We start from the raw sequence: 13,848 nt of genomic DNA, 5'->3' as shown, positions 1-13,848 counted from the left end.
TACGTCGATGACATTGTGTGGCTGAAGGGAGATGTTTGCCTGATCAACTGTTGCGGCGGGATGTCAAGGGAGATTATTGTCGTCATTTTCGAAGATCCGCTGGGCCAATTGAGCCTTGCTGCCAGTTGTTACTAGATTACGTGCCAAGGCCAACAACAGTAGTGATTTCTTGGGCAAGGCTTGTCCAAGTCCTGGAATGACATGGCCTTTGGGTCGAAGCTTTTTGGACGATTGCGGTAACTGGAGTGGCGACGCATGATGAAAATAGGCTCTAGAAAATACAGACAAATCGCAAACTAGCTACTTACACCAGTGAGAATCACAACAACACAAGGCGTTGTTCGGTATGAGAACAGGCCAGCAGTAATTATAAATGATAAGTTGATATCGTTTATCTTGTATCCATTACACATAATAACAGAGTTTTGTTTAGGCTGCCTGCATCCCACCACGCAAATCAAGCATATAAAGCAAAGAAATGAAAAGATCACAATTCTTCTTGTTGAACGTAATTGTTATTGTAGTTCCAAGGACAAAGTAATGTTTATCTCATGCACATCGAAGAGCGATGTCTGCTTATGTAGATGTCTTTCATGACTTAACCACAGGTGTTGACAGTTGTTAAACCTAGTAAAACATTGATTTGCAGTATAGCATGACTAAAGGAACGATACATGTGTGATATCCATGTAACACTTAAAGTTGTTAACTCTATTTTACAAGTAAAATTACTATTTAAAGCTGCGTTTCATTGGTTGGTGACATGGCCACATTGACAACCGCTTCAGTGAGGTGCGAAAACTGTGAATTTCTTTTGAGGCCAAAAACTTAAGGTTTATTTTTGCGTGAATTACTTCTATTCAAATGAATTAATAGGGTATGTAGATTTATCGGATTTCAACGAAACTTGGCCAAAATGTTCGTCAGATATTAGCGCACCAAACGGTGTGAGGCTTTTGCGAAAATCGAAATATTTTTCCTGTGACATCCCATTGAGTAACAGCAGTCAGAAAATTTGCTATTGTCCAACTTTGAAAGAGATTTTCTAAGCAACCAATAGATATATCGAAAAAGCCTCACACCCTTTGTTAGCCCGTCATCTCCTGATTGATAATGTCCAGTCAGTTTAAATGTCCGTGGTAATACAAAGGCTGGTAATTCAGTTTAGCAAGTACGGTCATTTTTGCGTTTTTAGGCTTACGCGTGCCTATCAAAACAAAAATAGCAAAATATATTGTTATTTTCGGATTCTACAGTTTATTAGCTTTACATTGATATGTAGTTTGCCGTGGTTTTCTTTAAAGCAGCGCATATAGACAGCATTTTCCGGAAGGCACCCCTGAAGGTCTACAGTAACCTTATTGGGAGTGGTTAGTGCCATACCGAATGAATGGTGTTTCTCCATCAAGGCAAAAAGTGTTTACGTCAAACCCCATCCTTAAACTGAAAATTCCTTTCATGTTCCCACAAGAGGCAAGACGATAGATATGCCAAGCATCTCCTCCAAAATGCTTCATGAGAGTTCTGTTCTTGTCAAGAAATTCCAGCAACTCCCCATGCTAAATTAAAACATGTGTACCCAAACCTTTCTATCAACTGGAAGAAAATCTATTCATTACCCTTAAATGTTGCTTTGGACACAATGTCGAGAGTTTACCAATACAAATTGCTGAATCTTATTATTTCTGCAAAAAAATAAACTTTGTAAAGTTGAGATTGTAGATTTACCATCATCAACCTTTTGTAAGATTGACTAAGAGTCCCTCAAGTATTTATTGTTTTTTCTGTAAAGTAACTGAGGTCTTTTGGAAAGAGGTGTTATCATGGCTGACCATCAATGTAAACAAAACATTACATTTTTTCCTCATAAATGTTTTGTTTGGTTTAGTGGTTACATTGTATGCAATACTTATCAAGAACCTCAACACACCTGAGGTACGTTTTTAAATTCTTCAGGTGTAAATTCATCTGAGTGTCTCCTGTCATTCCCAATCTCGAAGCTGATCTTTCTAAGCCGTGCACCTATTGAGTCTGACACTGTCCTTCTCACAGCTGGTCTTACTGCAAGGTTGCTTGTATTTGGACATGTACTGGAGTTATCAAAAACATCAGCCTGCATGAAAAAAAGCACAATTTTAATAAATGGACCACTTTGTACATGTACATGTATAGTAATGGTTTCAATTATACAGTGTAATTATTTGACTGATGATCATCACACAAGCAGATTACAACGGACGTATTCATGGGCTATTTTTTTTTGTTTGCAATAACACATGGGAAACCAATGCTCACTTACAACACTAACTCTATTTACATTATATTACTCTAATAATTTACCCTATTTAAATTGCAATATCTAAATGGCTTACACTACTAACAAATACAGTTACACAACTTACACAAGTTACTAAGAAATACAGTGAAATACAAGGGGCAAAAAAAAAGAAGAAAAATAGCTAGTTATCATTACAGCTTGAGGTTGTAGTATAGAAACATAAAAAACAGACCAAAGGCATGTGGTACATTAAAAGTAAAATGAGTTATGCATCTGACAGGAGATTAGAAATAGATTAATGGGTAGGAGATAGATAACCCTATAGAAAATATAATCTAAAATATTAATTAAATCCTCACATATCCTGTAAGAGGTTCCCATTTCTTTGTGTCTCCACTTTTTGTTTCTATCTCATATTGTGATTTTAGTGTGCATTTGAAATACGTAAGATTTGGATGATCATCTTTTGTTTTAGTGAGCCATATGTGATATCGTGCTAAGAGAAAGCAGCAATTGATAAGAAGCACGAATTGAGAGATATCCGGCCTAAGATCCAAAGCAGTAATATTTGTCAAAGCATAATCTCTAGGAAGTAAATTTAAGTTTTTCAGCCATTCAGTAAGTTTATTCCAAAAGTGAGATGTTTGGCGGCATGACCAAAAAAGATGAATTATTGACTCAAAGGAGGTGTGACAAAAACTGCACTTTTCATCGCCCTCTAGACCTATTCTAAATAAGAAGTTATTGGTTGGTACACGTCTATGTAAGAATTTACTAGCTAGAATTTAACTCTATTTTTATAACTATTTTATACTATTAGACGTTTTATATTTTTAGGAATTGTATTTAGCAGGGCCCCTCTGGATACCAGCCACTGTGCTGAATGGGCCACCCTGCATAAATAAAGTTTTACCTACCTAATTTAATTATATTACATGGGCTATTTTAGCATAATTATGTTCAAACAGCACTATGCAAAATTAAAGTTTGGTCTTGCAATATTTTGGGGATATATGCTGGAAATTTTGTCATGGATGGTTATGATGCCCCTGCATGTCAAACAAACATCACTGATGCGTTTTTACAAACGCAAAAATTCAAACAGACTTGCCAAGACTTTGTGTTCATCAAATGACACGTGGCAAACTTAGCATGATTTAACAATACAGCAATGTGCAAAACTCTTATAAATGAAACCCAAGACAATTAAAGTGCTCTAAGAACAAACCCGTGATTTTCCCAGTGAAAGATGAATTACTCTTTTCATAACAAACATTAAAAGTTTTAACAAGGAAAAATTACAATAAGCATGTTGACTCATCTTGTTAGAATACAGGGACTTCATGCTTTTCCCACAAAAAAAAGAAAGAGTAGTTCAATATTCACTGCATATGACGCATGTCAAGATGCCTTTACATAAATGTATAAATACGTCAGGTGGTGCAATGTTTCTTTGAATTTTCATTACTTCCAATTTTCTTTTCTTCAAAATTTTTGTTTTAATACTGCTAAATGACTGCAAAAAATTATTTTCAAAGAATTTTGCCACTATGAAATTGTCCTTCCATCCATGAAATTTTGGCAAAATCTTATTGAAATTTCGTGGTAACAAAGAGCAGAATTTGAAGAAATTTGTTTGCATTACTTTTGCCCAGTACTGCATTGTGCATTGCATTTACTTGCTTATTGCAAATCGTATTCACTTATGCTTTTTAAATGACACATGCATATTTTTAGCTTTATAAAAACAAGAGACTGAAACCACAAGCAATAAAAACAACTAAATTTTCACATAATATATCAAACAGGAAAGACAGTGTTTGACCACATTTCCAAACACCAAGAAGAGAGTTGAAAATACGATGTGCAGCGGAGTATTTTTAACCAACTTCGAGGTGTTGGAAATGTGGTCAAATACTGTCTTGAGTGTTTGATATAATTATCTTCTCAATCGAACCTAAAACTGAGGAGAAAATGGAGAAATAAAAGCGTAAAAATCTGTGCTAATTAAGATCAGATATCCAAACACCGTCACGGTCATGACTTCCTTTGTCTAAACTTGATGAATTATTATTATATGGCTGTGTCTCACAAGGACTGCGAACTACCGAATTCACGCATTTGATTGGCTGAAATCAATATTGACCACAGTCTAGATTTTCCCATCTAGACCAGCATCTAGACCGGTTTCATTTTGCCTTGAAATTGTAGCAAACTAAAATACAAAAATGTTCACCGTTTTCTTTTATTTTCTTCTCAATCATTTATGGAAGTGCCAAAAAGCCTGATGACAAAAAAAGAAGTAAAGATGACGAGCAAATTTCGGCAGGTTTAAGTTAAGCTCATCTCCGCTTGCAAGCAAACCAGTTACATTAAACGAATAAAAGTTTTCTTCTTTGCCATATAATAAACATCTTATTAACCGAGCTAAGTTGGTCTATATGGGAGAATCTTGACCTCAGTCGTGTGTACAGACCTCACTGCGTTCGGTCTGTACTCACGACCTCGGTCAAGATTCTCTCACACAGACCTCCTGCTTGGTTAATAAGAGCTAATTAATGAGTTTGAGAAGTATCTTCTCAATCAAAATTAAAACTGAGGAGAAAACAGAGAATTAAAATCGTAAAAATCTATGCTAATTGCGGGATATATCTTTGTTTGGATTTTTCCTTGGTAAAGTAAAAAGACAGCTTTGCTATAGACTTTGCTACAACTTTCTCAAAAGACAAAGTTTCACTTGTAATTTTTTTTTTCACTCAGGAAGGCAATTAATTTTTCTACTTTTATTGAATGTTTGAATGCTTTTAAATCAGCCCTTTTCCTTCTAGGTCTGCAAAATATTGCCAAAATATTAACATTAGATCCCCAAAATATCACCAAACTTGTACATAATGTTTACATAAAATTAAACTTTGCATATCCAAAATTCCTGACTCAACTTCCATTCAACTTCCATTCACGAATTCTTGCCCTCGCTGATGGGCAGAAAGGAGAACATTATTTTCTGCCACTTCATTAAGAAACAGAACATAACACGAACAACAGGTGAACTTGCAAATACATGATATCAGCCACAATGGAATTGTTGCAGGAAACTTGCTAAATTGAAACATTCACGGGCCTTGCTCTGAGGTTAGCAAGGCATAAATAGTGCAATTTACTTTTTAATCTGTTTATTTATTATTTTTTTTACAAGGATCAAATACCGGTTACATTGGTGAAACAGCTATACATTTTTTTCTTTTAGCTGTTGAATTTTCCAGAATTCTAAGCAATTTTAGGCAGTAATAAGTGGTGCTACAGGCAGTAAATTTTACCAGTTACCACCTGAAAAGGAGAACACTGCACTATGGAGCTTAAGGCTGAGCATTAGTCGCCTTAGGTCTCAAATGTAAGATAAAGAATTCCAACTAGCTTTTTGTAACACACCAAGCTTTGAGGTAGAAGGATTTATATTAGTTATGCAATGCTTTTGAGTGGTATACCATGGAATTTCCCAAGAGTGACCCTTGTATTTCCACAGTATACACACAAGCCTTTAAACGAGTGTGTATACAAAGAAATCACAAGCGACAAGTAGGATATTCCATGGTATACCACAAGAGAGCATTACTTAACTATTTTGCCTAACACATTTTACAATGTGACAAATGCACAGCTCACAACGGGAAGGTTGGGTGTCATACCATGGAATATGCAATAGCTTTCCTGTATTCTGATTGGCTGTATTTTCTGGGGCATGATGTAAATATTTCATATACACCTATTAACATGAATGTGGGTGTCCTCAAGATCTTGAAGTGATCTAGATCTAACCTGTACATTGGTCGATGTCAGTCCCTATACTGGCCATTATATAGAGAGTCAGACTGACACTTGAATGATTGCGGACCGATAGTGGATGAATACTTGGGCAATGAGGGATTGACAGACAACTAATAATTGATGAAAAATTCCAAATCTTCGAAACTCAAACAAATAGTACAAAAATTTCAAGGAAAAGTTTCCAGAAAATATTGAAATTGTTGTATTCCTGCAAAGCAAACCATTCAGCCAAAAATTTTGTCAATTCTGGGAGGAAAATTAATGGAACAAAAATTCCTAGTGAGAAATTTCTGAAAATATGGGACAGTATACCTCTCTATTAATGTCCTCTTTCGTGGACATTTGGTAAAATGTTGCTCCATTCGTCAATAGAAATTTCCATAAATTCAACCCAGAATTGTTGATCAAAAAGAAAGATCCCCTAGTCGACTATAAACCAAGAGTTAACAGCTGGTGTCAGTCAATGTGTCAACCATGATATTATTGGTGGCTCATCAATCAACTGTCAGTCACATGTCAGTCAACTGTCAGTTGCATTTCAATTGATTTATTGTAAATCAATCAATATGTTGGCATACAAAAGTGTCAATACATGTAGCTCAAGAGTCACGTTCAGACTTGTCTGATCAGTGAGCTTGGGTCACTTGTGAGCAAAGTCAAAGTAAAATGTTCTTTAGTATCTAAATTTCAACCCCGGGTATGTTCTTAACTTGTTGTTAACTTCTAGCCCTTTTTCAACCTCAATGTCCTTATAGGAATGATCTTATCCAGTACATGTATAATACAAAAAAAGCATAAGAAGTAATTCATATAGTGTGATTGTTTGGGTAAGGATAAGAACATTAGTTTGTTGTCATCTTCAGGGTCAGTACTGCGGCCCTAGGGTTTTGTTTGGGTTTTTGCCACCTGTTGTTCTCTTGGTGTACCTGACTGCTTTTTTGGAATTTTTGTACGTGCAGCCTACATGTAGAATGTTGTTTGGTTCACACTGTGATAAGCAACATGGTAATGCAATTGCAATACAAGACTTTTTTTCTATTTCTGAGTGGGAAATTTAAAGTTCTGATTTTCCAGAGAATTATGAATAACACAATAATAATGCATTCCTGCATCACCCAGGACCACCAATTAAAGAAACTGAGCACTGTATATAAGGCGTGTTACTAGCATATCAAATCTCAAAATGCCGGTAGAGTTCCAAAAAAAATCAAATGATGACACTAACAGTTTTCTTGAATGAAACATTAAAGAATCCTAGTCAGCCTTCACCATTTTCAATGACATCAAAATTATTGATATTGCATGGGGAAGCAAAATCTTGTTGCTTTATGGCAAGTTGTGTTCCTGAAAGTATGTTTAATTATCTTATGTAGTTTTACAATTATTTCCTTCAATTTGACATGCTCCAAATAAAATAAAATAGCCAAACTCTTGCATGTAAACAAAAACAAAGGTGTGGCTGACTAGGGACTTTTAACTAAGCACCTCTGTATTTCTATCGCTTTCTTCCAAAGAGACATCCGCTCTGCCATTCTCATCTTTTGTCAATGCTGAAAAGTGCAATTGAGAGAGAAAAGAATTAAACTTTATATTACTTATAAATATCACACCTTGGCATATTCATTCACAGTTTTAAGCAAATGCATTTCTTTGGTAGACTCCATGATAAGGTTTTAATCCCTGATCACATAGATTTGTTATACCTCAACATACTTGTACCTGTATTTGAACATATATGTACCTGTATTACCAACATGGAAGTTTACTTATAGAAAATGAATTATTCATTTTAACATGACAAATAAAAAATAAAATAAACAAAATAAACAAAATAAGAAAATATATATAATTATTCTAATGCCACTATACATTCTAGTTTCTTCCACTTTGACAGTAAAAACCACTTCAAATTTGTTTCAACTTCAAGAGAGGATAAGGAAGATAGTATTAAATGCAAAAGGTGCTATTTGATTACGAACCATCCTGTACTAATGATGAAATCAACAAGTTATCTACAGACTCACTGTGAAGTCTGCAGCAACATTTGGAAGATTGACCTGCCACAAACTCTGAGCAATTTTATGCAGACATAAATGGCTTAGACTTCTTCCATTTTTTTGTGATGATGCAAAAGATTGAAACCTGGAGAAGACTGTCATGGATTACAGCTCTCTTGCCTTCTGGATAGAGCATTCTGCTCTTACATTAATTATTGATCCTGTCCTACAAGCCACATCAACCTCTGTCTGCCATTTACAAATTAAACCTAGTGTCAAGTGGCTAAAACTCATTTCATTCAAAAGCTCATCTAATGTGAAAACGTACAACCTTGATCATGTACATTTAGTTATATGCCACACACTATGACTTCTTGGCTGATTATTCAAATACTGACAGATCACTGACAGTAGGCCGACTATCAGCTGACTGTTGGTCTGTGTTTTAGCCTAAACCTGTCAGCCAACAGTCAGCCATCTTTCTGCCGACAAACAGCCAACAGTTAGCAAATAGTCGGCCAATAGTCGGCAGACAGATGGCCAACAGACAGCTGACAGTCAGCCGACAGACGGCCAACAGGTTGTTTTGGGAAGTGTTCTTCAGAATTAGCCTAATTTGTATGCAACAGCTATGCAAAAAATTGTTTATGGAATACTGTTCAAGCAGTAGGGTATCCAGCAGTTTCTTCCTAAGTAGAGGGGTCGTACAGGGGTATTCTCGTGATGTGTGATTAGCTGATTTTATTTTCCGTGAAACGTGAATTTAGGAAATTATTCTTTGTGATCCATGACCTGAAGGTTTTGCGTGACCAGTGAAGAACTTGAATATTAACTGATATTCATAATTTCACCACTCTATTCTCCGTGATTTTGAGACGCAAGTCCTCTGAAAGGTTAGAGTCATCTATCGAGAGTGATTTAGACATGCGATTTGCAATATGGAGCCTTGACTTAGCCTTTTACAATTTTTCTTTCTTCAAACACTCTTTCTAGTGTAAGAACAGGTTACTGAAAAGAGTATCTTGCTTGCTTATTTTCGTGATTCGAGAAAACAAAATTTTTATATCCGTGATCTGTGATCCTCTATTTTTTCTGTTCATGAACCGTGCCAGAGACCCCCCTGTACAACCCTCCAAGTACATCTACAACCAAACAACAAAGAAACCTAAGAAAAAATTATAAGAGCCCATCAGTAGGCTGTGAGGAAGTTAAGGAATAGTAAATATTAAAACATGGAATGACCTACAACCACCTACAACCACCAAAAACTACATACAACCACCTTCAGAATACTATTTTTATAATTTTAAGGCATTTTAGTGACAATTTTGTGGACAAATTTTTGCTCACACCGTGAGCAACTTCAATAACTACACACCAGAAACATTGTCTTTTGTTTCACGGGTTCCTATCAAAAGCGAAATTAATACCCTTGAAACATAAGTCATTGTCTGCGACATGAGCCCATTCAAAAATTAGGGATATCGCGAAAGTAACCCTGTCGTGCTTCAAAGCAAGGCAACTATTACTATATTCTGGTAGTATACCTATCAATTTGTAGTTCTTTGCACTGTAAGTAAGATAACTAAGATTAATATATTGGACCGCTCTTGCCAAGTATTTATTTTGCTTACATGAAATGAGACACCCATTTCTGCTGCGTACACAGGCGATCAGAAGCACAAAACAAAATTCTAAGTGGATTGTGGGTGGTTGTAAATGGTTGTAGGTAGGTGGTTGTAAGTGGTTTTAGGTGATTCCACATTTCATGTTTTTCATTCTTATTTAAATTCAGGAATTGGTGATCTTGTATTTGCAAGATAACCAACCAGCCTTTGTGTGAGAGACACCCATCATGTGCAGTAAAGGCAGCAGTCAAGTGTCAATCGATACTTACGATCAGTACCCTCGATCGACATGCCAATCCATACTCGGTCAACACTCTGTCGACACTTAATCAACAGTGAGTCAATAGTTGGCTGAGTGTTGGCCAACTCATGTAAATCGATCGAAAATTAGTTGACTCTCGACTGACTGTCAACCGAGATGTCAATGGAGTGTCGATTGAGTGTCAACTGAGGTGTCGATAGAGAGTCGATCAAGAGTCGATCAAGGGTATCAACCGAGGGTATCGATTGACACTCGACTGCAGATGCCTTTAGTACACATGATCCTCAGACACTGCCACTTTCAGTACTGTTGACTGTATGTCAATCATGGAAAGACATCAGCATGACAAAAGTAACCGATGTATAATCATGTATTTCTCTTAAAGAAAAAAAAAACAGTTTAACCTTGAATAGTGAATCTTGAGCCATGTTTGAACATAGCCACAAAATTAGTCAAAAAAAACACAGTCAAATTGGCACTTGAATAATGAAATTGCCCTGAACGTAAAAAGAATTACCTCTAATCGTTCTCTCCTGTAATCCACGTATTATATCAATACATGATAAAGAAAGCAACTATTTTATTAGACTCATTTTAGTTACTCTCAACACCTTATCTGCATTAATTCGACTGCTCAGTTCTTCAGCATAAATCAGCTGACGTAAGCTTACTCACACAATCTCAGTCCTTGAGAAATTTTCCTTCGTAGTTTCTTGATTTTCGAGTCAGACGAAGATTTTTTCAACCCTGGAAAAAAAAGCAGCAAATTAACGTCGTAATTTACTAAATAAACGGATTAAAAGTCAAACCAAAGTGGTAAAAGCTATTGTGAATGAGTAAGTTAAGCTAATAAGCTTAACCTGGATGTCCATAATAACGTTTTAGACACAAACCGTCTTTTAAAGTCGCGGTAGTTTCACCGCTCTTATCCATTTTCTCTTCGTCCTCTTCCCTCGTCTCGTTATTCTCTGCAGCGGACGCCATCTTAGCTTGAACTCTCCCGGGAAAAGCTCTACAAATCCGCTCGATGATCTATTGCTCTTGTGTTTACCGCAGCACAACCAACAACCTTTCTTATTGAACATCCGCCCTTATTTCATTCAGCCTTGTCTTTCTAAGTAGCCATTTTCATATAATATAGCGTGTAATAACTTTCTATTGTTTTTGCACAAAAACCAAAACATTTACACTTCGCTTCACTTCCCACCCGCACAGCTAATTAATCCGCCATGATAACACAGACTACCCACAGTGCACCGCTGCGTGACTAGTCTCTCTCTGGTTCTCGAAACTTTTGGGGCCCGCAAAGCTACTTTAGTTAATCGGTATTTAAAGACAGAAATTAAAGTTGTATACGCCTGAAACGTCTTGTATGAAGTGAACCTCTGTTCACATTGAGAATATGTGCATAAATCAGCTTTGTAGTCTTAAGGTTTGAGATTTTGCTCCAGCTTTTCGGGTGCGAAAACTTTTCGGGACCTTCGAGAAACGGGCCCCTGGGCACTGGTGACCACTCTTGGGTGCCGAACACAGTTTTCGCGCGCGCTCTTGCTAATGCGATTCAGCGCGCGTACAAGGATCACAAAAACAAATTTAACAAATTGACGTCAGTTTTTTATGCGTCTGTCCTGTCATTGATGATAAATTGTATCATAACATTGTCAAAGTGGTTGTGGAACCACGAGCCGCAGGCGATTGGTTCCGCAGTAAACTTTGACAATGTTATGACGAAATTTATCATCAGTAAGAGGACAGACGCTTAAAAAACTGACGTCAATTCGTTTTTTACAATAACAAGACCCCAAAATGTCAAATGCCGGGAATAAATGTGGGGAAAAGACGTCGTAACCTTGCCGTAAACAAGTAAATTGTATTCAAAATGACGCGAACATTGTCAATAGCTTTTCTCGCTTTTTGATTGGCTACTTAAAAAAGTCCATAAAATCTCATTGGTTAAAAATTTGAAAGTTAGACAGTTGAAAGTTAAACTTGAAAGCTTGCATAAATTAAAATTTTAACATTCTGTACTCTTATTGATGATAAAAATGAGCCAATCAGCGTGCGAGAAATTAGACAGTTATTGTAAAACATGCCGTTGATAAGATTGTTTTATTTGCTCAATGCCCACACTATCTGTGCTATTTTTCTTCATAACTGAACGCCGTGTGTAGATGGTTTTAGTCTTTTATTACAAAGGTATGTTAGAAAAGGTAACGATGCAAAGAACCCAGCAATTCTCAGATTTTTCGTTGTTATCGAAAGAACCCAGTTAAATGCAGCGCATACGTAGTAAGTCAAAAAATTATGATTGAATGCGAAATGGCTTTCTCGGAAATACGCCTATTTCTCGAGAACCACTCATTAGAATTTCACGAAATTTGGCACGAAAATACTTTAAAAAATAAGTAACTGGAGTATTGAAAAAATATTGAACTTAAACGAAGGACACTTTAGATATTCCAGTGAACCTTTCTGCAAATAAACAAAACCGATTTTAAAGGCCTGTTTATATTTATTCATCTTGCCATGTTGCTTAACTATCAAAAAACCAAAGTTTGCCTTGTTAACTTGCTTACTACCATTTTTGGCGACCAAAGGACCAAGGGTTTTAGAGAAAAAGGTGAATGAACACAGGTATTAAAAACTGTGTTCAGCCACCTTAACTCTACCTGCAATGATGGAAGGGACCGTACCCGAAAATGCCACCTGTGACCGTAGGATCTGTTAAAGATCTGATCAGACAAAAGGAGAAACAGTCGAAACCCAACCAGGTCGAAACAGCTGTCCAAGGTTGCAATTCTTGACTTTCAGGTTGGACTCTATCATGTCGTTGTCCCATTAGCTTTCTACGCAGTGATCAACGTTGCTTCATTGTTATGTTAACTCAGCTACTCTCTCCTTTGAAAAGCCACCATAAAATTTGAAACCCTAGATACCTGGCGTACTATTCTTTAAGTCTTTTAGTGCATACTATGGATCGGGTAGCAGCCCTCTCGCAAGGTCTCACATAAATGGTTTGATACCCTTTGAGACAACAAAAACAATAGAATCAATGCCCCTAGCCCCAAAACAATAACAGCTGCTACACTGTGAAGGCAAATAGCATTACAAGCTCAGGACAGCTACTACACTTCTGCATATTACTGTGTGCACTAAATTTTTGCGGGTTCTAATTTTTGCGATTTTTGTGATTTTTTCACGATTGGCAAAAAAAAAACATTCCCGCGAAAAAAAAATTCCCGCAAAAATTTACTTCACTGAAACAAAACGATGAAATGAGAGACAAAACGTTCAGAAATAAAAAAAATAGGTCCGGAAAGATGACTTGTATACTGGCTGGGAGAGTTAAATCTGGAAATAAAGGGAATGAAATCAGAAAAAATTGATGCAATAATGAGGTACTTCAGTCTGAATGATTTGTGGCCTCGCGCTGAAAATTTGCTTTGGTGCGAATGCTTGCATTCACCCCCTCCCCCCTTATTATGAATTACTGAGGACGTTACTAATCGCTTTTGTTGAACCTCTTGTTTATAATTTACTGTAATTGTTACGGTGAATCGAAGAGTCATAAGAGTATTTTAACACGTGCAACGTAACGAAATTCGTCTTTTTCATTAAATACAATACAAACAAGAAACAATACGTTAATGTGTAATCAAAGAGCCCTTAGAGCCTACTTCTGAATGCAAGGCCTTTGCCTGATTCAATTCTTACTGATGCAAGTCATTTGAAACGAACTGTATACCTTGCCTTGTTTCTATGCACTGTTGACAGATGTTGTTGCGCTTCGTCGGCGAAGCGTGTTTCGTAAACGGTCAATGCCATTTTCGCGACACTTAAAAAATTATTTATTTTTAA

At 36.5% G+C, this 13,848-nt stretch overlaps 1 protein-coding gene across 5 annotated transcripts in view; it reads right to left on the bottom strand.

Moving 5' to 3' along the window:
• LOC145469970 (cyclin-dependent kinase 14-like) overlaps positions 1-11,255 on the bottom strand; it is a 60,754-nt gene extending 49,499 nt beyond the window's left edge. For all 5 annotated transcript variants that reach the window (XR_014042405.1, XR_014042406.1, XR_014042407.1 and 2 more), the window contains exons 1-4: positions 10,884-11,255; positions 10,666-10,737; positions 7,589-7,653; positions 1,931-2,113 (exon numbers count right to left, since the gene is read on the bottom strand). Coding sequence is in view for 2 of the 5 variants with exons in the window: in XM_081453797.1 (XP_081309923.1) it covers positions 1,931-2,113; positions 7,589-7,653; positions 10,666-10,737; positions 10,884-10,974 (411 nt within the window). In the remaining 3 variants the exon portion in view is untranslated. The remainder of the gene's footprint in view (positions 1-1,930; positions 2,114-7,588; positions 7,654-10,665; positions 10,738-10,883) is intronic.
• Positions 11,256-13,848: the final 2,593 nt, after the last annotated feature.

This window comes from Orbicella franksi, chromosome 15 (genome assembly GCF_964199315.1).
Source record: "Orbicella franksi chromosome 15, jaOrbFran1.1, whole genome shotgun sequence".
Lineage (NCBI taxonomy): Eukaryota > Metazoa > Cnidaria > Anthozoa > Scleractinia > Merulinidae > Orbicella > Orbicella franksi.
The sequence above is the reverse complement of the archived record's forward strand: the minus strand, read 5'-3'. Positions and strand labels throughout refer to the sequence as shown.